The sequence below is a fragment of the Gordionus sp. m RMFG-2023 genome, chromosome 3 (genome assembly GCF_954871325.1).
Source record: "Gordionus sp. m RMFG-2023 chromosome 3, tfGorSpeb1-WG-v2, whole genome shotgun sequence".
NCBI classification, from domain to species: Eukaryota; Metazoa; Nematomorpha; class Gordioida; order Chordodea; family Parachordodidae; genus Gordionus; species Gordionus sp. m RMFG-2023.
This window is the reverse complement of record NC_088777.1, coordinates 28,334,155-28,356,948: the sequence shown is the minus strand read 5'-3', so window position 1 is coordinate 28,356,948 and position 22,794 is coordinate 28,334,155. Positions and strand designations below refer to the sequence as shown.

At 25.3% G+C, this 22,794-nt stretch overlaps 1 protein-coding gene and 2 long non-coding RNA genes across 3 annotated transcripts in view; 2 read left to right on the top strand and 1 right to left on the bottom strand.

Moving 5' to 3' along the window:
* The window catches only part of LOC135927566 (nuclear protein localization protein 4 homolog), a 97,672-nt gene extending 95,140 nt beyond the window's left edge, over positions 1 to 2,532 (bottom strand). Inside the window, exons 1-6 of the mRNA XM_065463628.1 lie at positions 2,486 to 2,532; positions 2,362 to 2,442; positions 2,206 to 2,321; positions 2,043 to 2,161; positions 1,900 to 1,999; positions 1,614 to 1,662 (exon numbers count right to left, since the gene is read on the bottom strand). Coding sequence (XP_065319700.1) covers positions 1,614 to 1,662; positions 1,900 to 1,999; positions 2,043 to 2,161; positions 2,206 to 2,321; positions 2,362 to 2,442; positions 2,486 to 2,509 — 489 coding nt within the window. The 5' untranslated portion in view covers positions 2,510 to 2,532. The remainder of the gene's footprint in view (positions 1 to 1,613; positions 1,663 to 1,899; positions 2,000 to 2,042; positions 2,162 to 2,205; positions 2,322 to 2,361; positions 2,443 to 2,485) is intronic.
* An 11,486-nt stretch (positions 2,533 to 14,018) lies between these two features.
* LOC135927400 (uncharacterized) lies at positions 14,019 to 14,609 on the top strand. The gene is made up of 5 exons (XR_010572073.1): positions 14,019 to 14,076; positions 14,132 to 14,218; positions 14,259 to 14,399; positions 14,445 to 14,504; positions 14,550 to 14,609. It is a non-coding gene; the product is annotated as an uncharacterized LOC135927400 (long non-coding RNA).
* Positions 14,610 to 14,659: 50 nt separating this feature from the next.
* LOC135927343 (uncharacterized) lies at positions 14,660 to 15,216 on the top strand. The gene is made up of 5 exons (XR_010572050.1): positions 14,660 to 14,742; positions 14,787 to 14,864; positions 14,905 to 15,000; positions 15,045 to 15,099; positions 15,140 to 15,216. It is a non-coding gene; the product is annotated as an uncharacterized LOC135927343 (long non-coding RNA).
* Positions 15,217 to 22,794: the final 7,578 nt, after the last annotated feature.

The window sequence follows — 22,794 nt, the reverse complement described above, 5'->3', positions numbered from 1 at the left end:
GTTCAGGATGAAAAATATAATGCTTGTAGTGATAAAATATAAATTAGAATTTCTTTTAAATAACAAAAATTATATTTTGCAAAAAGTACATTTGTGTATTTCAAGGTATGCAAAGCCAATTAAGTGTTGGATGGAAGAATTTACATAATCTAAGATTATAAACAAGAAAATTTGTAGCTTTTGATATTTTTGGGTAAAACAGAGTACCCCTTAATGATGGCCCAAAAATTTATATTGAATCTTGCCATTTTATCTAAATGGGACATTTATAAGGTTATAAAATTTCCATATATATAAGGGTAATATATATCAGAGGTCTGCAAATAGCAAAATTCTCAAGCCTGGCCCAGAAAATATTTTGCCAGCCTAGCCTGGCTTCAATATTTTACTGAAGTTGCCCAGCCTATTTTTTAATGTTTTCTTTAATACCAGGCCTAATCTAATATATATTTGTTAAACACCAAAATAAACAACGACAGGCTGGGCATTGTAAATATCCCAAGTATATTAGTATTATATTTTTAAGAGATTTATAGGAAATAAATATTAATATATATAAATGATGAATATAATTTTAATACATGCATTAAAATTATATATTTATCAGAGACCTGCAAGTTCAGTCCACCTGGGCACATGCAGGCCATTTTTTTACAGGCCAGGTCAAAAAAAATATTTTTTATATGCATACATAGGCTGCGGTTAAAAATTTTTTTATAAAAAGCAGAATTGGACCTAATATTTTTTTTTTAAATATCCAGACCAGATCTAAATTTTATAAAATAAATATACAATATATTATACTTGCTGATAGCCTGTCAAGAATGATCTGGAATCAGAAATTTTATCATAAGGTGTGATTTAGAAGTTTATTTTTATTTTGATGAGGGGTTATTCTAAAATTTTCCATTATTTTTATAAAATATTTTAATGAAGTATATATTTACTTTTAAATTATGTGCACAATAAAAAATCTTTTTAACTAAATATGAATACAAACTGAATAAAAATTTTGTTGGAAAAACTTTATTGTGCTCATAAATATACAAAATATAAACATCATAAGAGTGATTCATTTATCATCAAATAAAGGGGAATTTCTGATTCTTTCAATCAAATAAAGGCAAAAATTCTGATTCCTCATCATTCTTGATGTCAGATAGTATTTTGTGTTTCCCAAACCATATAAGAAGTCTTTATATGATAAAAATTTTTGAATACTGCTTGATTCTTCTTATTCCAAATAATTTGCCCTATGACCCCATAAATGAATAAGAATGATTTAAAACCTAAAAGGGGACTCCAAATTTTGGCATGATTTATATAATAAAAATGAAAACATTCTTTTTCCAAGTAGATAAATAAATAATAAAATTTTATTATACTTTTTTTTTAAATTTTATTTGGACTTTAGTTTAAAAATAGATAATAAATAAAAATGAATCTAAATATTAGTTTGGATTTATATCAAAATTGGATCGGATCAATAAAAATTTTGTTGATTGTCACAGCACTTATTTTAATATTTTTAATGGTAGTAAACATTTTATGCTTTTAATTTCATTAATATTTTTCTAATGATAAAAGTTAAAATTATAATAAAATAATTTTACCTCCAATTGAGTGCAATGTACACATTTGCTATTCTTTGGATGATGGCAACTATTAATAATATTAGTTTTTAATACCTTTAATTACATAATATAAATTTAATTTTGTAAATAATCATATCCAATGACATGAGACAACCTTATTATGAAATAAACAAACTTTATTCAAAATAATTACAAGAGAAGCCAGTTTCTGAAACATTAATAGATATTATTTACTTTATTTTTAATAAATAAAATTAGCAAAATAATGTATGCTCATATAACAAAGGCATTATTATCATTTTACTATTTTGGATCAGGTTTTCTTTTGATTTTTCCATCCATCACCCATAATCTAAGATCAATCTCATCTTCTTTCCTATCTTTGTACTTATTTGCAACTTGCTCTAAATAAACAAATTATATATCTCACTCAAACTAAAAATTAACCCTTTTTCTCTATTTTAGGTGTTTCTTCTCTATTTTGAAGTGCATGAACATCATCAATTTTGTTATCTTGTATAGGTGGTACTTTATTTTTAATATCAATAAACAACATATCTCCATTGCTAAATTGAAAAAAAATATATAATTTGGTTGAAAATTATTATACTTAAGTTTATAAGTATTTAAGGTTGATCTTGAGCGTGTACTTATTTCATGACTTCTGTTCTGGTCTAAATAGAGATGAAATTCCTCATTATTTAAGAGATTAAATTCTGCTTTAACCTAAATAAGATAAAGATCAATTTTTTTACACATACCATACTTGATTTATTAAATTTATAGTTTTTTCATTGGCTTCAAAAATTAATCGTTTTGTCCCTTCCGGAGAACGTATTCTTAAAACCTAGATTAAACTTATTTTTATACAATTCATTTTATAGTTTTACAATTTTCTTATTATCGGGCATCATAAGAGAAATGATATATAGCGTTGAACGTTATTGTTTTTTATTTAAAATAGTAGCGTAATTGCGATCGCGACTTAACACCTGATCGATTTCTAAAATCTGTTTAGTTCATTTTTCATTATTTATATCATTATTAGATTATTATAATGAATTGAATTAAAGATAAAATTAATATTAAAATTGATCTCATAAGCAGATTTTAAAAATCGATCAGCTGTTAAATCGCGATGGCAATCGCGTCACTATGAAATCAAGATAAATAGCATTGTAATTTTTCTTAGCTTTTTAATAGGTCAAATGTTTAAATATAGCACAATATATTATCTGATTTTATTGATAAAACTTAGTAATTATTTAAATTAATACCGATTTGATGTTGAACTGGTTGATATAATTTGCATATGTAATAAAATAGTTTCAAAGTAAAACTTCACTCCATTTCCATTCATAATGTTAATATAGAATATATATAAAAATCTTGCAAATATTGCTAAAATATTTTAATAAATATTGGATAGACAATGATTAAGACTTCCTCTATACTAGTTAAACTTGGACACATTTATTTGGATGTCAATTTTATAGATAATTAATCGGCTTTATGTATAATTCCAATTGAAAAATGATCATATCTACTTAAAAAATTAACAATATAATTTATGGAGTCTATGACTTATCAGATATAATTTAATATTATAACAACTAATAATGTCTGCAATTTACAAAAAAACGTCTTTTCAGAAATGGATACTAATTTGACAAGTCTTCTCTAGAAAAACACCAAATATAATAATCTTTGTTTTTATTTGACCATTAGCTCATGCAAATATGGGAGCAGGGCTCTATATTTTAGAAGCCTATAAATTTTGTTTCTTAGGCCACATCTAAACAACAGAAAAAAAATAAACACTACTTATATTCCTCGACATTTGGTTAAATAGGCTGTGTTTATTTTTTCTTGCTTTGAAAACGCTTGGAAATGACCCTATCCCAAGCCTTAATAAATTGTAACTTGGAAAAAGTACATATGTTACATAAATAATGCTTAATATTACCTAATTCAGTTCATTTAATTGCTTAATATCTTATATAAATATATATCTAATTTATATCTAAGCTGCTTATTTATGAATCTATTTTCAATAATAACAACTCTAGTTCTTTACTTTATGATTCTTTCATAAATTAAAAGTTTACCCCGGGCGTCCAAAAGTCATAGCCGGATCACCATTATATATATGATTTTAAAAATTAATGATAATCTTTTTAAAGTAAATTATAATAGGTAAATTAGAAAAAAAAAGAAAATATACTTAAGAGTTGAAGCAGTGACGAGGCGTCAAGTTTACTACAAGGGAAGCAATCAAAAAAATTTTTATTTTATTTATTAGTCAAACCATAAAAAATTAAGATTTATAAATAAGCGAAATTCGTCTTTGTTTTTGAGTAAAATGATCAAGTACTGAATTATAAAAGTTATTACTAGATTTTAAATTTTTCAATAATTTTTTTTCAATAGAAATCAAAGCTAGATTCGATAATCGATTTTGACTCATTCTGTTTCTACAATAAGATTTGATTATTTTTAAAGATGAAAACCTCCGTTCTGCACTTGCTGTTGTTGCAGCCAAAGTTAAAATGAATTTGCATAATTTAAAAAACTCTTTAAAACTTTTCATCAAATCGGTATTAATTAAAAATTCAAGTATTTCATAAACATTTTTTCTCTTTCTAAATTCATCGTCACGAAACATTACCTTTAATTCGGTTTCCAGCTTGTGTAAGTCGAAAATTGAGAATAAGTGTCATTTAAATTGTCTAATAAATATTTTGGGAAATTTTGATTAAATATTTATTTACTAATATCTAACAATTCGACGAATTTGATATTTTTTAATGTATCAAACCGAAAATCAATTTCATTGATTATAGTATCTATTATTTTAATTATCAAATTTTTATAAAATTCTCTTGTATTAGGCAATCCGGATCTATTACGTTTTTTATCTAAATTGTCTTCAATATTTTCCTTTACAATTAAATTTCTCCAAAAAACATCAAAGTTTTCTATGTTAAATTTAACTGAATGAAATCGTTAATACTTTTAAGACAATATGATACATCGTTAGTTTTAGTTTGAAGTATATCAAATAATAAATCAGATTCTGGAAAAACTTCTTGAAAAAAATATAACAAAATTAGAAAATTTGCATCATTTAATATATTTAAATAGCCACGAGATGTTATTAGAACATCATTATCCCAAACAATATCAGATTCTTCATCAATCATACTTTCAAAAAAACGACTAGATCCTTCAAATAATTGAAAACTGTTTGAACCAGCCGACCATTGTATTCCCATCTTGTTGGGGCTACTCGTGGTAATCTTTTTTTAACATATTTATCAAATTCCGCTGTACGCTTAGATGATGTACTAAAAAAACTGGCTAAACCAGATAAAGTTGCAAAAAAAACCTTACATTCTTTAATTTTGCTGCAAGATTTTGATTGATAATATAAGATTTAACTTGTGGGCAAAACAATGAATATAAAGTCAGAAGGATTGACGTCTCTAATTTTTGCTTGCAGTCCATGTGAATCACCTGACATAACAGCTGCGCCATCGTAACTTTGACCTATCAATTTTTTCATAATTTTCTTATCATTCAAAAATTTAATGACAAATTTTGATAAAGAATTAGCATCACGATGCATTGTTAACATCAAAGAATTCAATAAATCTTTCATATAATGTCCCGTTATTTAAAACATATCGAAGAACTACAGCCAGTTGGGATTTATTATTTATATCAATTGTTTCATTTAATATTATTGTTATAAATTCCGTTTCTTCCAATTCATCTAATATTTTTTGGTGTACATATGAAATGGAGTTAATTAAATCATTTTGGATATCACTTGATAGTCCAATAAAAGTTGTATTATTTTCTAAATGATGTTTTAATAGCAAATTTTCTTCCGCGAGCAAATAAATTAATTCAATATAATTTCCTCTATTTACTGAATTAGGTGATTCATCATCACCACGGAATGCGAGCTGCTGAACTCCAAGAAAACATATAGAATTGATTAAAATTTTCAATATTTCTCTATTTGATTTAACTTTCGAATTATGCTGTTCGATTGATATTTTGCGATCGAATCTATCATATTTTCAATACGAATTTCGCCAAATGTTTTTAATTGAATCATCGACTGCAAATGAGCTATTGATTCTTCATGTCGTTTAACTGCCTTTGAAAAATTAATAATATCCGAAAATCCTCTATCATTCCAAACATATTTTTCCTTTGGGAATAATAAGCATGACCAACAATATAGAAAATTCACATCCAGTGAGCCATTCATATTTATCATATTTATCGATAGAAAAATTACGAATGCAAGATTTTATTTCTTTTTTTAAATTTCTTAAAATTGGCTTTGGTCTTTCTTTTACAATAATTAATTTTTTGGTATCAAAATTTCTTGAGCTAAATGATAATATTAATAAATTTTCAATAAACAATTACAATTATTAAACATTAATTTAAAGGAAAAAAAATTTTTTTTTAAAAAAGTAAAAAAAAATTTAATATAAAAAATTTATTTTTCTTTTATAAAAGAATAAGCAATTTTTATTTGCTTCCCCAATGCTTATTTTTTAATCGTAAAATTAAACAATATCATAACATGATTTTCTATTTATTTATTGAAAAAATAAGCAATATTAGATTTGCTTCCCTCTTGTATATTTTTTTAACGTAGTAAAAAAATTACACCAAAAAAATATCGTATGAATCATGATTTATTAGTATATTTATTATAGGAAAATAAGCAATATTAAATTTGCTTCCATCATTTTTTAACATAGTAAATATAATAGTAAATTTTTTTACGTAGTAAAAATAATAGTAAATTTTTGAACGTAGTAAGAATAATAGTAAATTTTTTAACGTAAATTTTTTATCGTAGTAAAATATTATAAATCTTTTTAACGTTATAAAAAATATATTAATTATTTTAAGGAAGTAATTTTATTTTTTTTTAGCATAGTATAAAGATTATATTAAGTTTATCTAAGAATTTTGTAAAAAAAATTTCAAGGGAAGCAATGCTTCCCTTGCTTCTATAAACCTTTATTTCAAATGTAGTTCAATTTATGAAACTAACTTCCACCAAATTAATTATATATAAACCTTTATTTCAAATGTAGTTCAATTTATGAAACTACTTACCCACCAAATTAATAATATATAAACCTTTATTTCAAATGTAGTTCAATTTATAAAACTACTTACCCACCAAAAATTAATATCTTTAACATGAAATATTCACTGGTCTTACCTTTCTTATCCTTTACATTGCATTGTATTCTCACTAATCCCTAGATAGATCCTGGGTCATCGGCAACAATATTTACGTCTACAATATTTATATCAAAATCTAAGTATTCCAAAATCAGTTTATTATCATATTTATACAATCATCATTTAAAAAAAATGTATAACATATTTACTCATATTTACGTATTAATATACATATACAAACAACCTCCAAAAATCCATACAAAAATCCATCAACAAAAGAACATCAGGTCCTATTAACAAAAGAGCATGTGATCTTCTTCTTTTCAACAATCCTCTTAAAAAACATAACTCAAAAGATCACTTTTGATTGACATTTCATATATATCATTATAAATATATAACAAAAATACCTACAACAAACCTCTTTCGTATTAGTCTGTTAAAACTAATAGCCTTTTAACTAGACGACTGTTTAGAAATAATAAGAGGGTTGAAACGGTCCAGCCCTAAGTATTTATTCACTTTTACCAAATTCAGTAGGTTTGGTGACTAATAAAATACTGTATTTATCATACTCTAATACAAACTTTTACCTTTATTTTTGTAGCACAGCACATACTATTTAGGAAAAATTAAAATATTTTTCTAATCCTATTTCTCTAGCCAGGCAGTAGGCAGAAATTTTCTAGAGGGAGGGATAATTTTTTTTTTTAATTAAAATTTTATTTTTTGGTACATTAAAAATTTACTAGAATTAAACAATATAAAATTTATTATAACCAATCATATCAAAAATGACAATTTCGAATACAAATAATAAAATATTGGAAAATATAAAATATTTGAGAGCCATATAATATTGTTATAAAATGTTATAGCTATAACCTATATTTAATGTAAATCATAGTAAAATAGAGAATTAAACATTATATGATGGTTTAAAAAGTTAATCAAAATATCGTTCATAAATGAAAATTTAATCTTCTTTGCGCCTAATTTTTCAATAATTTGTTCCGAATGGGGATTAAATCTTAATATAAATTAAGTAAAACTAGTCCATTCAATCGATTTTAAGATGTCAAACTTTTGAGATGTTTTTATTCTAATGAAGAAAAGATCCTCTCATTTGTGTTTTTATCAATTGATATTGTTGCCAAAATATACGGTAATTTTAATATATTTTGAAAAAAATCCAAAATATGCAATTCCATTACGTTTATTGAGGATTCTTAGCTAAAATTAATCTTTCTAACCAAGATTTAGATTCTGAAATTAATAGGCCTTCCAATATATTTATATATTCTAATATTTAGCTAAATATTTAATATTTTCAATTATTCTAAAAATGATTTGCTGGTAATATTATTTATAAATTGGACAGAGCCATTTGATAAACATTGATTGATTTAAAAATGTATCTAAAGTGGAATAACAACAGTTGTTTTATAGTAATCCTCAATTGAGTCTCACGTTAAAGTTTTAACCATCAGGTTGTTAAGGTGCCTTGCGAATCTCAAAATCATATAATTCTGCTTTCGCCTTAATAATAAATAAACCTCCTGAAGATATTATCTTTTAGTTTTCTAAGTTCTAATATAATAATATCCGCGATTCTCATGGCCTCAGCCAAATCCATATCATTTTTTTTAAAAATTTGGCATAAAATTATAGTGTAACTAAATAATTTATTAATGCATTCCAATGCAAAGAGAAATCTTCTGTCTTATTGAATATAATAATGTATCTGCTTCAGAAAATATCTGGTTATTATCATTCTAATATTTTCCCAGTACATTCAAAATAGGCTTTTTGAGATTATGATAATTCTTAAGTTTAAAAATTTTAACTTTAAGATAATTATAAATAATCCGAAAATAATAAATTTAAAATATTATGAAGGCATTTAATTTAAACAAAAGATTTTCATTTTTAACAATATTTCAGCACATCCTAGAAAAAAATCAAAATATATTTTACTTATTTTTTAAATATGATTGGCTTAGAGCGTTTGTTGTTTTAGGTATTCATCAGGTTACCGGCTTGACACCATACAACCGATGAGATATAATTACTAATTTTACAAGAGGATAAATTATATAATAAATATTAATATATAAAGACTCATTACATTCCTTCAAGATAATTTTTTATAAATTGTAATCACTTGGATACATTGAAGATATAAGTAATACTTTTTCAGGGTCAGCCAGCATTAAGATATTTTGTATTTGTTATTAAATAAAATTATAAAAAAATATAAATTAACTTTGTTCTAAAAGAGGCTTTTATAATCTAATCGCCTCACTGGCTATCTCTAAAGTAAATAAATTATTGATTTTATTTGATAATAGATTTTAATTTATAATATGTAATTATATTCCAATCATAAAAAAATAAAAACGCTCATTCTATAAAAGGGACTACAAGTTCCTAAATACAGAGTTGTTAAATGCTACTTTTAAAAGTAGCGCGCTACCGTTATCGCTATTTATCAAAAAAAGTAGCTCGCTATTAGCTACTATTTTTTAAAAGTAGCTTTAGCTACTTTTTATAAAAAAAATTTACAAACAAATTTATTATTTGCTTATAATGTTATTGTATAGTAAATATATAAAAATCAACATTTATAAATATTAAAATATAGTTAGTTTTGATTATAAAAAAATTTATGTAATAAAAATAAAACTAGTAGATAGCCCGTCTAAAATGAGGAGAATGAGAATTTTATTCGTTTTTTTAAGAAAGATGTTACCTTTTATTTAAAAATCATATCCAATTTATATTATTTTTAACCCCCCAACCTCCCCATTTATGTCAAGTCCAACCAATGCCATTGGGTCCAACCCATTAGGACTAAGAGTGGAAACTATTTTTTGAGTCAAAATATATTTAAATGAGCTTTTACCCAATATCAAAATTATTTGTAAATATATTACTGATTACGACTAACATTTAACATTAAAAAATTTCAAGCCAGGTCCAAGCTCATAATATTTGGAAAAAATTTCCAAGCGTCCAAGACCTTATAATTTTTAAAAAAAATTCTCAAGCCTAGCTCAACCCATAATAATTTTGAAAATTTTTTCCTAGCCCGGCCCATAATAATTTGTAAAAGATTTTCCCAAGGTGCAAGCAAATATTAATCTTGAGGAATATTTTCCAAGCACAGTCCAACCCATATTAATTTTCAAAACTTTTTCCCAAACCCGGAGATAGTTAAATTTCTAAATAATTTATCATCACATGAAGGGGAAATCTCGGATTTACCAATTAGTGGGTTAATTTCTTTTATAAAATTTGATAAGGGCTATCTATATCTTTATGTTAAGTACAAAAAAATGCTATCTATTTAAATTACAAAAATGCCATTCAATACTAATGAAACTTATATGCAATTTATTTATATATTTTTTAAGAAATTTGTTTTTCTTGCCATATAAATTTAGGTAATTTTTTAAATAAATGATGAGGATTAATTATTATTTAGTGTGTCTCATAAAATTAAGAGCAAATCCTTTATGAAATTTTAATTTTTGATGGAAAAAGCGACAAAATAAATCTGGGAAGTCGTCTGCAGAGGAAATAATTAATGTATAATATCATCCCATTTAGGGTTGTAGGTGAAAGTAATGAATAATGACGGATTACCAAAGCATTGTACAACACCCATTGCGTCCTGATAAAGCTGAGGCCTTGGGCTACTGTTAAAAGAAGAACGCAAAATGATATTTCTGACAAAGTGTCAGTTTTGGTATCCCCCTCTAAAATAGAATCATGAACGATCAACTCAACCATAAAACGGTCGTAAGTATTGTTATAAAGGCCATGACAAAACTACCGCATATTTTCCCATTAATAATGTTAATGAAATTGGCCACACTACACCTTCACGTTTGAACATCCCTCTAAATATTCATGAAAGTTCCTCAGGGAATCGGATAAAGTATTATTTATATTAACTCCTAGTGAGGTGAATGATAGTGGAATTAAATGCTTATATTTGTTGAAAATTAGGCAGAGGTGGCATAGGAATTGTGGTAGTGGTGATAGAAATATCATTTGGAGGCAACTGGGTGAATATAAAATAAACATATAGATGTAAAACATTAGATAAAAAACAAAATAAACCTCCAGAGGAGTTCAAAGTTCCTTATTATCTTGGCCACCAGTTACTTTAGAATGGGTAAGTCGTTTGTTGAATCGCCATTTTTTTCTTTGCTTATCTTTAATAATAGATTCATCATGTTTTGTAACAATGTGAGGGATTAAGATTGGGTTAGCCTACACAAATAAAGAAATCAGCACCAAATATAAATAAACTATTGTTGTAATTAAACAAACATTAATATACTGTAAACCTGTAGAGGAGTCAATATTAGAAGTATATTTCTAGTTGTTGGGGAGCTATAATAATAATAAAGATTTTGGGGGGATCTATCAAGCCTATCATGTTCTTCTAAAGGTTTATATTGCATTTGTTCATTATTAATGACTGATATATCAATATTTGAACAATTATAAAGAGGAAATAAGATGGGGATATATATATATATATATATCAATTAAGGCTTAACAATTTAAATCTTTATCATTTTTTTTTAAATTATTTTGGTCAAATCAATTCTAAAAATTTAAATTTTATAAAGATATTATATTTATTCTGTTAGATTTAATCAGCTATTTTTCCACAAAATAATATTTTTTAAAATTTATGATTTTAACATACTCAAGTGTAAGTTTGAAAAGAAATAAATGTATACTATCACTTTTTTAAACTTTTCCAAGTATTGTCAATAAATGAAGAACTTGTGGTTTCTTCCTATTATTAAACATTCTTAGAATTATTTACGACGTTTTATTTTGAACAACAATATCATATTTCTCTACTATTAGACTTTCCATTCAAGTTCCTATAAAATAAAAATGTAATATAAAAATAGAAATTTAAAAAATTTGCATGTAGCCTAGCCTATTGCCTGAAGTCAAAATTTGTAAAAAATCTGCTTAAGGCCCGCGAATTCTTTCAAATTAACAATATATATTACTTAATTTAAATAACAAATAGCATATAAAAAATCTATAAATGAAATTGCCTAAGCACAAAAAACAGTTATAAATAATAAATCAAAATTAATATTTTTCACATATTACTTAATACTATATAAGATCTAGACAAAAATATCAAAAGAATTTTAAGTAATAACGTTTTTACCTTGATTTTCTTAATATAAATTTTTTTTTTAATTTAATCAAATATAATATTTATTTTTTATGAATATGAAATATAAGATAAAAAAACTTATAATTAATCAACTTTCAAATATCATATCATATAATAAAAGAAATAGTTTGTTTTTAATATTAGATATTTATTATTAAGAATAAATCCGAAGCCCGGCCCAAAACCATAATAAGTTTCAAAAATATTTCCCATGTCCATATCCAAATATTTAATTTATTGTATTTCTAAAAAATAAACAATATTTAAGTGTATTTAGACAATAAATTTGTTGGCATTACTGAAATTTACTATTAAAGGAAAAAATTGCAATATTTTTTCAAGTTAGTTATATTTAGACATGTGCCTCGCCGGTCAAATGCGCCGCCGCCGGTGATTTTTGACCACACCAACGCCGCAGTCAAAAAAGTGTAGGCGTTCAACACACCGCCGCCAGTGTGAAAATTCGGAGGCGTGACAGCGTGATATATATTTAATATATAAAATAAATAATATTTATTTTATATATTATTTATGAATTGTATATTTTTTGAATTATTAAAAAATGCGATTTTATTTTTTAAAATTAATATATTAATTGCTATAAATTTGATTTGTAACAATCCATATAATACACGCAGTGGCGTAGCTACGGGGGGGGGGGGGGGGGTCGGGTTTGGACCCCCCCCCCAGAGCAATTAATTTTTTGTTTTAGAATATTCGTTTAAAAGACTCAAAAGTGACTCTATATCAAATAAATACCATGAATATTTATATTTTTCTGGTTTTGATGTTTGTGGAAGGATATTATTACTTTTAATTTTAAATATATATATAAATTATTCTGTATATTATTTTAAAGTCATTGATAATAATCTATTAATTTTAATAATATATTATTGATGCATTTTTAAAAAAATATTTATTATAAATTATCCAAGATATGGTTCGATAATAATAATATGAAATAAAAAAGTGCATAATCTACCCCCCCCCCCCTCAGAGCAATTTTTTTTAGATTATTCGTTCAAAAGACTCAAAAGTGACTTTATATCAAATAAATACCATGAATATTTATATTTTTCTGGTTTTGATGTTTGTGGAAGGATATTATTACTTTTATATATATATAAATTATTCTGTATATTATTTTAAAGTCATTGATAATAATCTAATAAATTATAATAATATATTATTTATGCATATTTAAAAATATATTTATTATAATTTATCCAAGATATGGTTCGAAAATAATAATATGAAATAAAAAAGTGCATAATCTACCCCCCCCCCCCCTCAGAGCAATTTTTTTAGATTATTCGTTCAAAAGACTCAAAAGTGACTTTATATCAAATAAATACCATGAATATTTATATTTTTCTGGTTTTGATGTTTGTGGAAGGATATTATTACTTATATATATATATAAATTATTCTGTATATTATTTTAAAGTCATTGATAATAATCTAATAAAATATAATAATATATTATTTATGCATATTTAAAAAAATATTTATTATAATTTATCGAAGATATGGTTCGAAAATAATAATATGAAAATAGTGCATAATCTACTTTCTCTGCTTTTATTTCTAATAATATATATTTGGTTTATATTTTGTAGCATTTTTATAAATGAAATTATTAAAGAGATTAAATTTATGACTAAAAAGTAAAGATTGTTATTTCCTATTTACGAACTTTAAGATTGAAGGAAATGGACATTAGAAAATATTTACTAAGTAACAAAAAAAATTTACCAGCTAATATCTCATGCAATTTATGCCCTGTTGAAAATGATAAGCATGATATAAATACACGAGGTTAAAAAATATTTAATCCAGTGTACTAATTAATATCTTATGCATTATAGGCTCTATTGAAAATAATAAGGATGATGTAAATACACCAGGTCAAAATAACATTTAATATAAAAGATATTTAAAATTAATAGCTAACTATTTTTATTTTAGAATTCAAAATTAAACACCTAGTCATAGTTTTAACTAAATTAAAATTGCCAGTACAAACCACTTTGGGTAATTTATTATTTTAAATAATTTTGGCTAACCAAAATATTTTAACATTTATAAGATATACCCAAACGTAGGAGGGAAGAAAATGATCTTGATACACTCATTTATATACCCAAAGACCATATAAAATCACTACCTAGTACAAGTAATATAATCTATTAAGATTTAAATATTTTTTATTATAGATTTAGATATATCAAGTATTACATTTAATAAAAATGATGATAGTCAACAAAATGAACATACCAAATCACTAATTAATATAGAAAATCAAAATTTTAATGATGAACTTGATATCATAAGCAACAATTTACCACCCACATCAGGTATTTTATAATGACCTTATTTAAATGAATCACTAATTAATATAGAAAATCAAAATTTTAATGATGAACTTGATACCATAAGCAACAATTTACCACCCACATCAGGTATTTTATAATGACCTTATTTAAATGAATCACCAATTAATATAGAAAATCAGAATTTTAATGATGAACTTGATACCATAAGCAACAATTTGCCACTTACCTCAGGTATTTTATGAACTTATATGACCTTATTTAAATGTATTCATTTAAATTTTAGAAATACCTAGATACTCTATAAAAAATTATGATAAAAATAAGCTAAATACACTTGATCACTTCAAATCTCTACCTAGTAAAAGTAATGTTAACTATTACCTTAAAATATTTATATCATAATTTTAGGTATATCAAGTATCACATTGAAGAAGAATGATAGTAGTCAACAAAATATTATAGGCTGTATCAATTTAGAATTTAAAGGTTATCTAATATGTTGTTTTATTTTAATTTATTTTTATAGGAATATCTCAATTAATATTCACACCAAGGGGTAAAAAAAATAGTGATAACAAACAAAAAAATACACTAAGTCACAACAAATCACTATCTAATAAATGTAATGTAATCAATTACTTATTAATATTTACATTAAAATTTTAGATATATAAAAAATCTAGGGAGAATTTAAATGGAAATGAAGTTCCACTCATGTCAGGTATTAGTCTTATTTAAATTATATTTATTTAAAATCTTAGCAATTCCCACATACTCCAGAAAACTAAAGGATAATAGACAACCAATTATACTAGATCATTTAGAACCATCACCTACTAAAAGTGATATAGTCTATTACTTTATACTTATAATAATCAAAAGTTGGTTCCAAAGCTAACATGTCATCTATGATTATTAGCCTAAGTTTCTCAATATTAATTTTAAACATCTATCATATATTGGTAAAAAAATATTGCCAACACAATTTTGATTTTTTCACTTTGAAGGATATCGACTTAAATTTACAGTTTAAAAAAAACATTTATTTTTTAATCTATAGTTTTAATGTGTTTACTAATTAATATATCATTTATTATAAAATATATCATTTATAATTAAGGCAATATAATATTTATAATTAAAGCAATTTATATGGTAATACTAATATTTATAATTAAGGCAATATAATATTTATAATTAAAGCAATATAATATTTATAATTAAAGCAATATAATATTTATAATTAAAGCAATATAATATTTATAATTAAATCAATATAATATTTATATTTTAAATAATCGCTTTTTATTTGTAAATAACTTCTAAAAGTATAATAAAATGAAACGTATATCAATAAAATTGTGTCAATGTGTTATTTTAATTAAAATTAGTGGCTCAATTTTAGCCGATATAGCTAACTCAATATATTAGCCAGAAAATTTTGCTCATGGAGATACAAGTTTTATATTATTCGAGAAATCTCTAGTCTTGAACAATAATTTTTTGCAAAAATATTGAGTTAGCTGTTTATAAAAATCAGCTCAAGTCGAGCCGTTTAACAACACTAATTAAAATAATTAATAATTCTAGGACTTTTATATTATAAGAAAAACCAATATGATTTTTAAGATAAACCCGGCCGAAGGCCGGGCAAAAGGGCCGAAGGCCCGTAAAAAGGGGTCTGGGGGGCGAAGCCCCCCAGGCTTTTATACATGGACCCCCTCTAAGGAAAATTCCTAGCTACGCCACTGAATACACGCTAGCTCACTTTGGGCAGGTCTGTGACCAACGTGTTAGATAAAATAAGATTAGAATATTAAAATAGATTGATATTATTCTATATTTTATTCTTATTTTTGATGCTTTAAATATTTTTAATTAAACCATAATGCAATTTACAACTCGTTATATAAAATTTATTTTTTATCATAACAGGAAATTTTAATTAATGATTTTTATTTTGTTGCCATTATAGCATGTATAAAAATAGAAGGACTAAAACAATTATAATTGATGCAGCATTGCAATACCTTGTAACAAAATATAGTATATCCTTGCAAGCAAAGCCTTCTTTGCATGGAAACATTTAGGATCCTTAATATTAAAAACTGACACAAATAATAAGAGAACCAGTGTTGCTACAGATAAAGCCTTTTGTAATATATGCTTGCAAATAAGATGGTGAGGATAATAATTATTCATTTTCATAGTAAATTTTTTGATTATTTTAAAAATATTTGTAAATTTTTAAAATCTTTTTCAAAAAATATCAGCACATCAAACATAATAAAACATTTACTTGACAAACATAACTTATCATGTAAAGAAGAAATATCTAAACAAAATTTAAAATTATTTTCCAAACCCATTGTAAAAGATACAACTGACCTATAAAAAAGGGATTCTGGTAAGGAATTATGTTCTCATAAGTTGCAATGATTTAATGCCATTCTCTTCTATAAATAATACTGGAATGCAATATTTTCTAAGGTTATTTGTAAAATCATTATAATTTTTGATAGGGCAATCTTAATTTTTATTTTAACTCTTAAGATATTTAATTATTTTATAATAGAATATTTATATAAAACTGATCTCATCCCACATTTATAATTTTTTATGGCATAATATTTTTATTATTAACTTTTTATTATAAAGAAATATGGCATTATTTCAGATACAAAAGATTTACCAGATAGAACAACACTTAGCCGGAGTTAGATGATGTGTATTTATCAATGAAAGCATACATATGCCAACAAATTAATATAGGTCCTACATTTTGTGCTATAACTTTTAATATGTGAAACGACAAATATAAACGGCGAAATTATATTACCTTTACATTTCATGTCACTCAAAAACATAGCTGAAATTATTTTTTCCGAGATCGAAAAAGTTGAAAATGAATTTGATTTAGGGTCCAAGAAAATTCAAATGGTTACGGATGCAGGGCCCAGTGTAAAGAAAAGTGTACGTCTATGAGAATATGACCATTATTTATATTTGGGGCATGGATTACATAATCTAGTGACAGTCGATGGAATAAAAAAAGTTAATAAAATAGAAAATCTCATTAAGAAAGTGAAAGAAGTTATAGTTGCCTTAAAATTCAAAACAGCGGATTTTAAAAATATAAACGATATCGAAAATAGAAAATGTTTTAAATCGATATTATATACATCGGATATTTTAATTTGGATAATAATGATTATTTTTGTGAAGATCGTTTGGGGTTTGATGATGATAGTGCAAAAAAATCATAAAAGAAAAAACATAAAACCTTAAAATTAAATGTGTCTACACGTTGGCATACTATTTTAATAATGCTGGAAATTGTGACTGGTAATAATCCTATAAATATTCTATTTAATAGAATGGAGAAACCGGATCTCAAATTATTTAACTCGATTGGGACTTGGTGCAGGAACTTACAAATTTTCCTAAAACCTTCAAAAAAACTGTTGAATTTTTATCCGTCCAAAAAGGAGTTAACCATAAATTTATCCTTATTATTTCGTAGTGAAATTAAAAATCATTTAATTGTAAAAGAATATGATAGTCCTCCCATAGCATCCCTTAAACAAAATATTCTTACTAAATTTGATCATAGATTTCCAATACCGATCTTCAGATAGTATTTTAAAATATATAAATTATATTTATATATTATTTATCTTTGTTTTATTTTTTTTTACTTAGGTGTTAGGAGCACTTTTGGAACCTCGTTTTCAATCTATAAACATAGTAAATGAATATTTAAAAGAAAAATATATTACTCCTGTGCATTTTTTGTATCAACGCGCTACTTCTCTACGGCTTTACACGGACGAATTAAACGAATCTGAAACGACGGAAGTTAATTTAAAACTCGATTATCTTAACTCATTGGCTACGAAACATTCATCTATTCATAGCAATAACCTGGAACAACAAGACTATTTAACTAGTTAAAAAAAGAGTGTTATTCATTATTTTCTCCTTATAATTTAGAGATAAAAGATGTCCTAGATTTTTGGAAGATACAAGCATTAGATCTATCTAAACTTTCAATATTAGCTAGAAAGGTCCTGTGCGTTACAGCTATGAGCACACCCAGCAAGCGTGTATTTTCCATAGCTGGGCTCACTCTGAATTCTAAAAGAACATTATTATGTCCTACAAATCTAAATAAAATAATATTTATACATGATAATTATATTATAACTTAATAAAATCATTAAATTATAGTTATAAACATGATAAAGCATAAACTTTATTTTAAAAGTGTTTCCAATGAATTTATAATTTTAATTTAAAAAAATTTAAGTTAGAAAATTATTTGATGCCACTGCGCTACCGCCGATTTTTAAGGCGGCGTCTAAATCGATTCGCCGCCGGTAGCCGATCATTTTTAAAAAAGAAACCCCGCTGCCGAAAATGCTGTCGGCGCACATGTCTAGTTATATTTAAAATTGAAAAAAATTAGGAACAAACATATTAATAAATTCAAAAACCCAGACCCGGCAACCCATAGTTCTATGAATAGCGGGCCAACCCATAAAGGTTTCTGCGGCCTACCCCATTATAATTTTTGCCTGGCCCGTTTTATATTTTAAAAGTTTTACCGGCCTAGGCTTAGCAGATATCTACATCAGGTTTACAAACATAGCTGGCATCAAGCCAAGCTACCTTCCAAACATGGGTTTCTTGCTTCAAGATCCTCGCTGTCAATCTCAATTTCTCAAAGCTAGCCACCTACGGGCAAAGACATCAATCGACCAACATTTATCAGTCCTCAATATTTTTTAAATATAACTAAGACGGTCAAATATATTGCAAACAAAACCGAATTCCGATTTCAATAAAATAGAAAAATTGAGATCTACCACTTGTAAAATGTCCATTGATTACCCTTTTTCGAGTCTTTCACTTTTGACTAGATCCTCAATAAAATAAATATATTTTTAGAATTTATTCTATCTAAAAATCTCAAACTTAAATTGGATAACCACGAGCTCAATGCATTCTCATTAGTCATTCATTACTATATAGACGTCGAAAATGTCATTATGAAATATGGCGCGGCATGTTTTACATTATAATCGCAATCCTAGCACTCGATAAATGTCATATCTGAAACTGAGATCAGCTGGTTTTCTTACCTCATTAAAATTATCCCGATAGTTGATGTTCATACGCGAATTCCATGATTACAAGGCCAATTTTTAATATAGGATTTTTTATACTTGAGCACAAATTCCCTTTCCAACATTAAAAAAGACGCTATAAACAAAGCTAATAATTTAATGATTCCCAAAAATGCAGATTCGTCAATTTACATATTAGAACATCTGCTCCTATTTAACAGAATATGAAGATTTGGCTAAATTTCTTTAATGACTTCGGTCGACAATCAGAAAAATTCTCGTGAGCCCTGTGAAGGCTTTTACCTAAAAATCGCATTAGTCATTCTTAAGAATAATTAGTTTTGCTTTATTAATTCGATCGATCATGATGATTAGTATTTTTCCTCTTAAAGGCAATGTAGCACCTCTTTATATATCTAAAATTTCTAATTATTCGACTACCGATTTTAGTTTTATCTTAAATTAGAATCTAAGAAATAAAGTTGTAAATAGTGCTCTAACGTCATTACCAACTGTTTTATCTTTTTTTGAAGAAAAGGAACGCCATTCATTACCTTCTTTTAGAACAAGTAACGGTAACGCGTTTTTTTTTTGAGAAACGGTGCAAAACGTTACTCGTTACCAAATTTTTCTTAGAAAATATGAAAAAAAACATATATTGTAATATAAAATTACTTTTATTAATATTTTAACCTCAATTGTGGAATAAAGTGCAGCCATTTTTAAAGAAAAATGGATTAAACTGGTTATAATAAGATGTAACACTTTCTATAACTCCATGAAATTAATAAACTTAAAGAGAATGGCCACAAATTTGGCGAATCTTGTGATAAATCCGAATTAGTGTATGGGGCTATAAGGTTATTTTGATTTTAGAGAGAAAAAATAATGCATTTGGAAAATCTCACTTCCACGATAACTATTATAATATTTAAAAAAGTACTTTAAATTATTTCATCTTGTAAGTCACTTATTAATGCAAATCTGCACAAAAATAAAAGGAATACAGTTGAAATTTGTTCACAATTTATATTTTGATAATAATTTATTTCAATTGAATATATATTATCAACAATAATTAACCTGCTATTTAAATCACTGGCCCTCGTAAAACTAGATGTGAAGGAAACTTGAACTTATTTCATGTTCGAGAAAGATCTTGACAAAGAAAAGGCAGATTTGATTTCTTTAAAAAACACACTTACAGATTATTTTATAATAAAGATTAAAAAAATAGGTGAAGATTCGTTTGAGGATGAACTAAGCTTTTTTTTAAATAAAGATTATTCTTAAATTTTTAATAAATTTCCTCAATTAAAATTTTAATTTTTACAATATAACACAACCCTCCCCATCCTCTGCGCCAGTTGAACGTGTTTAGCACAGCTAAAGCTATGTTTAGTACTAAGCACTCGTTTATTTGATCAAAACTTTTAAAATCAATTCTTCTTAAAAATAAGTAAAAAATTACTACAAAAAATATCTTATCTTATAATATATTATTTTATTTATAAATTTTATATAAAAAAAATTGTTATAAGAGATAATATTATGTTATTTTTTGCAATTTTTTCTTTTTTGAAGTAACGTTTACAATACTAGTTGTAACTATCAGAAGAAAAAAATAATAAAGTATTTGTATTTTAGTAGGCATATAAGAGAAGCAATAAAAGTAAATAATAAAATTTTACCTAGATTATATAAATCTTTTTACATCAATTGGTGAAACTGGTAAAACCGATTTAAGCTTAGATAAAAATAAGTTAAAAGAAAATTTTTACCTCTTATAATGGGCCGGCTATTATATTTTAACAAACTATGTCCTTAAATTTTTTTCAATAAAGTATAAGAAAATTTTTTTAATTAGATGCTCAAATAAACAATTTATTCAAATAAGTATTTTAATAAATCTAAAAATGATCTTACCTACCATAAATGGGACACCATTGATTTTTAAGTTATACCATACCATTTCATGGTAATAAAATATCAACAATAACAATTAAGCTTTGTAGATGAGCAGAGATTGAAGGGAAATAGAACCCCCCAAAACGAACATATATCTAGAATTTAAAAATCAATAAAATTTAGAAAAAAAAGTTTTATCTCTTATGAAGAGCCAGCTATTAAGGATTAACGTAAAACGACCGCGTAAAATTGTAAATAAATAAATATCTGTCAAAATTAAACAGATAGGAATAAATTGACCCCCTCCCCCCCACCCCCATAATTTAATAAAATGAAGTTCATAAGAAATAAAAAGTTTTACTTCTTAGTACAGGCTGGCTGTTAAATAAGTACCACGACCTCGAAAAAAAAAATAAGTGTAAAAAATATATCAATCAATATTAAACTTAGTAGATAGGAAGTTGGCGAAAGAATGAACTTAGAAGCAGAACCACCAAATAAATGTCTTATCCATAATGAGCAATAAAAAAAATTACCTCTCATAATTGGTTGGTTATTTAAGATTAAAGTATCAAGGCCTCGAAAAATATTTAAAACATCAATTATTACCTTCGGGTATAGGAAGTGATGAAAAAAAAATTGTTAAAACTCCTCCCCTTCATGGCAAAAATCATTTAGATTCTAGCCAAATCAACACATCCCTTAAATCACAAACTCCGAAATGCTTAAATATTATATTTGCTGAGTTCTTAAAAACTTTAAAAAATTCACCTACTATCTCCGTTAACCCCAATGGCAGAGAATAGAAATATGCAAATCTAATTGCTTATCCATCCATGGATCAGTTGCTTTTTTTAAATGTAAAATTTTGTATTTTAGATATTTTTAATCATTTTAAATATACCGAAAACAGGAAAAATCGAAACAACAAACTCGTTTCGGCATCTGCCGCCAACAATTAAAGAATAATAAAGAAATAAAATATTAGGATAATTGACAAAAATTAATTTCTAAAAATATTATAAATAACAAACAATTTTGCTTTATGAATGGGAAGAGAATTTTCCTTTTTTTAATTGCACCTTTCCTTTTTTTGAACATTTTTCCTTTACTCTTTATTTGATAGATCTTTTTAATTTTTCGATGGAACCTATTCTAAGTCTTTGATATTTATACTTTTTTAGAGTGAACCTTTTGCCTTTTTGATCAAAATTTTTACTTTTTTAATCGGACTTTTCCCAATATGGTCGAACTTTTTTCGTTTTTGAATGGCTGTAAATTACGATTTAAGATTTTGATAAACTTCTAATGCAAAAATTTATAAACATAAAAATCCAAATTTAAAAATCGAATATAATTCATAAATTTATTATGGCTAA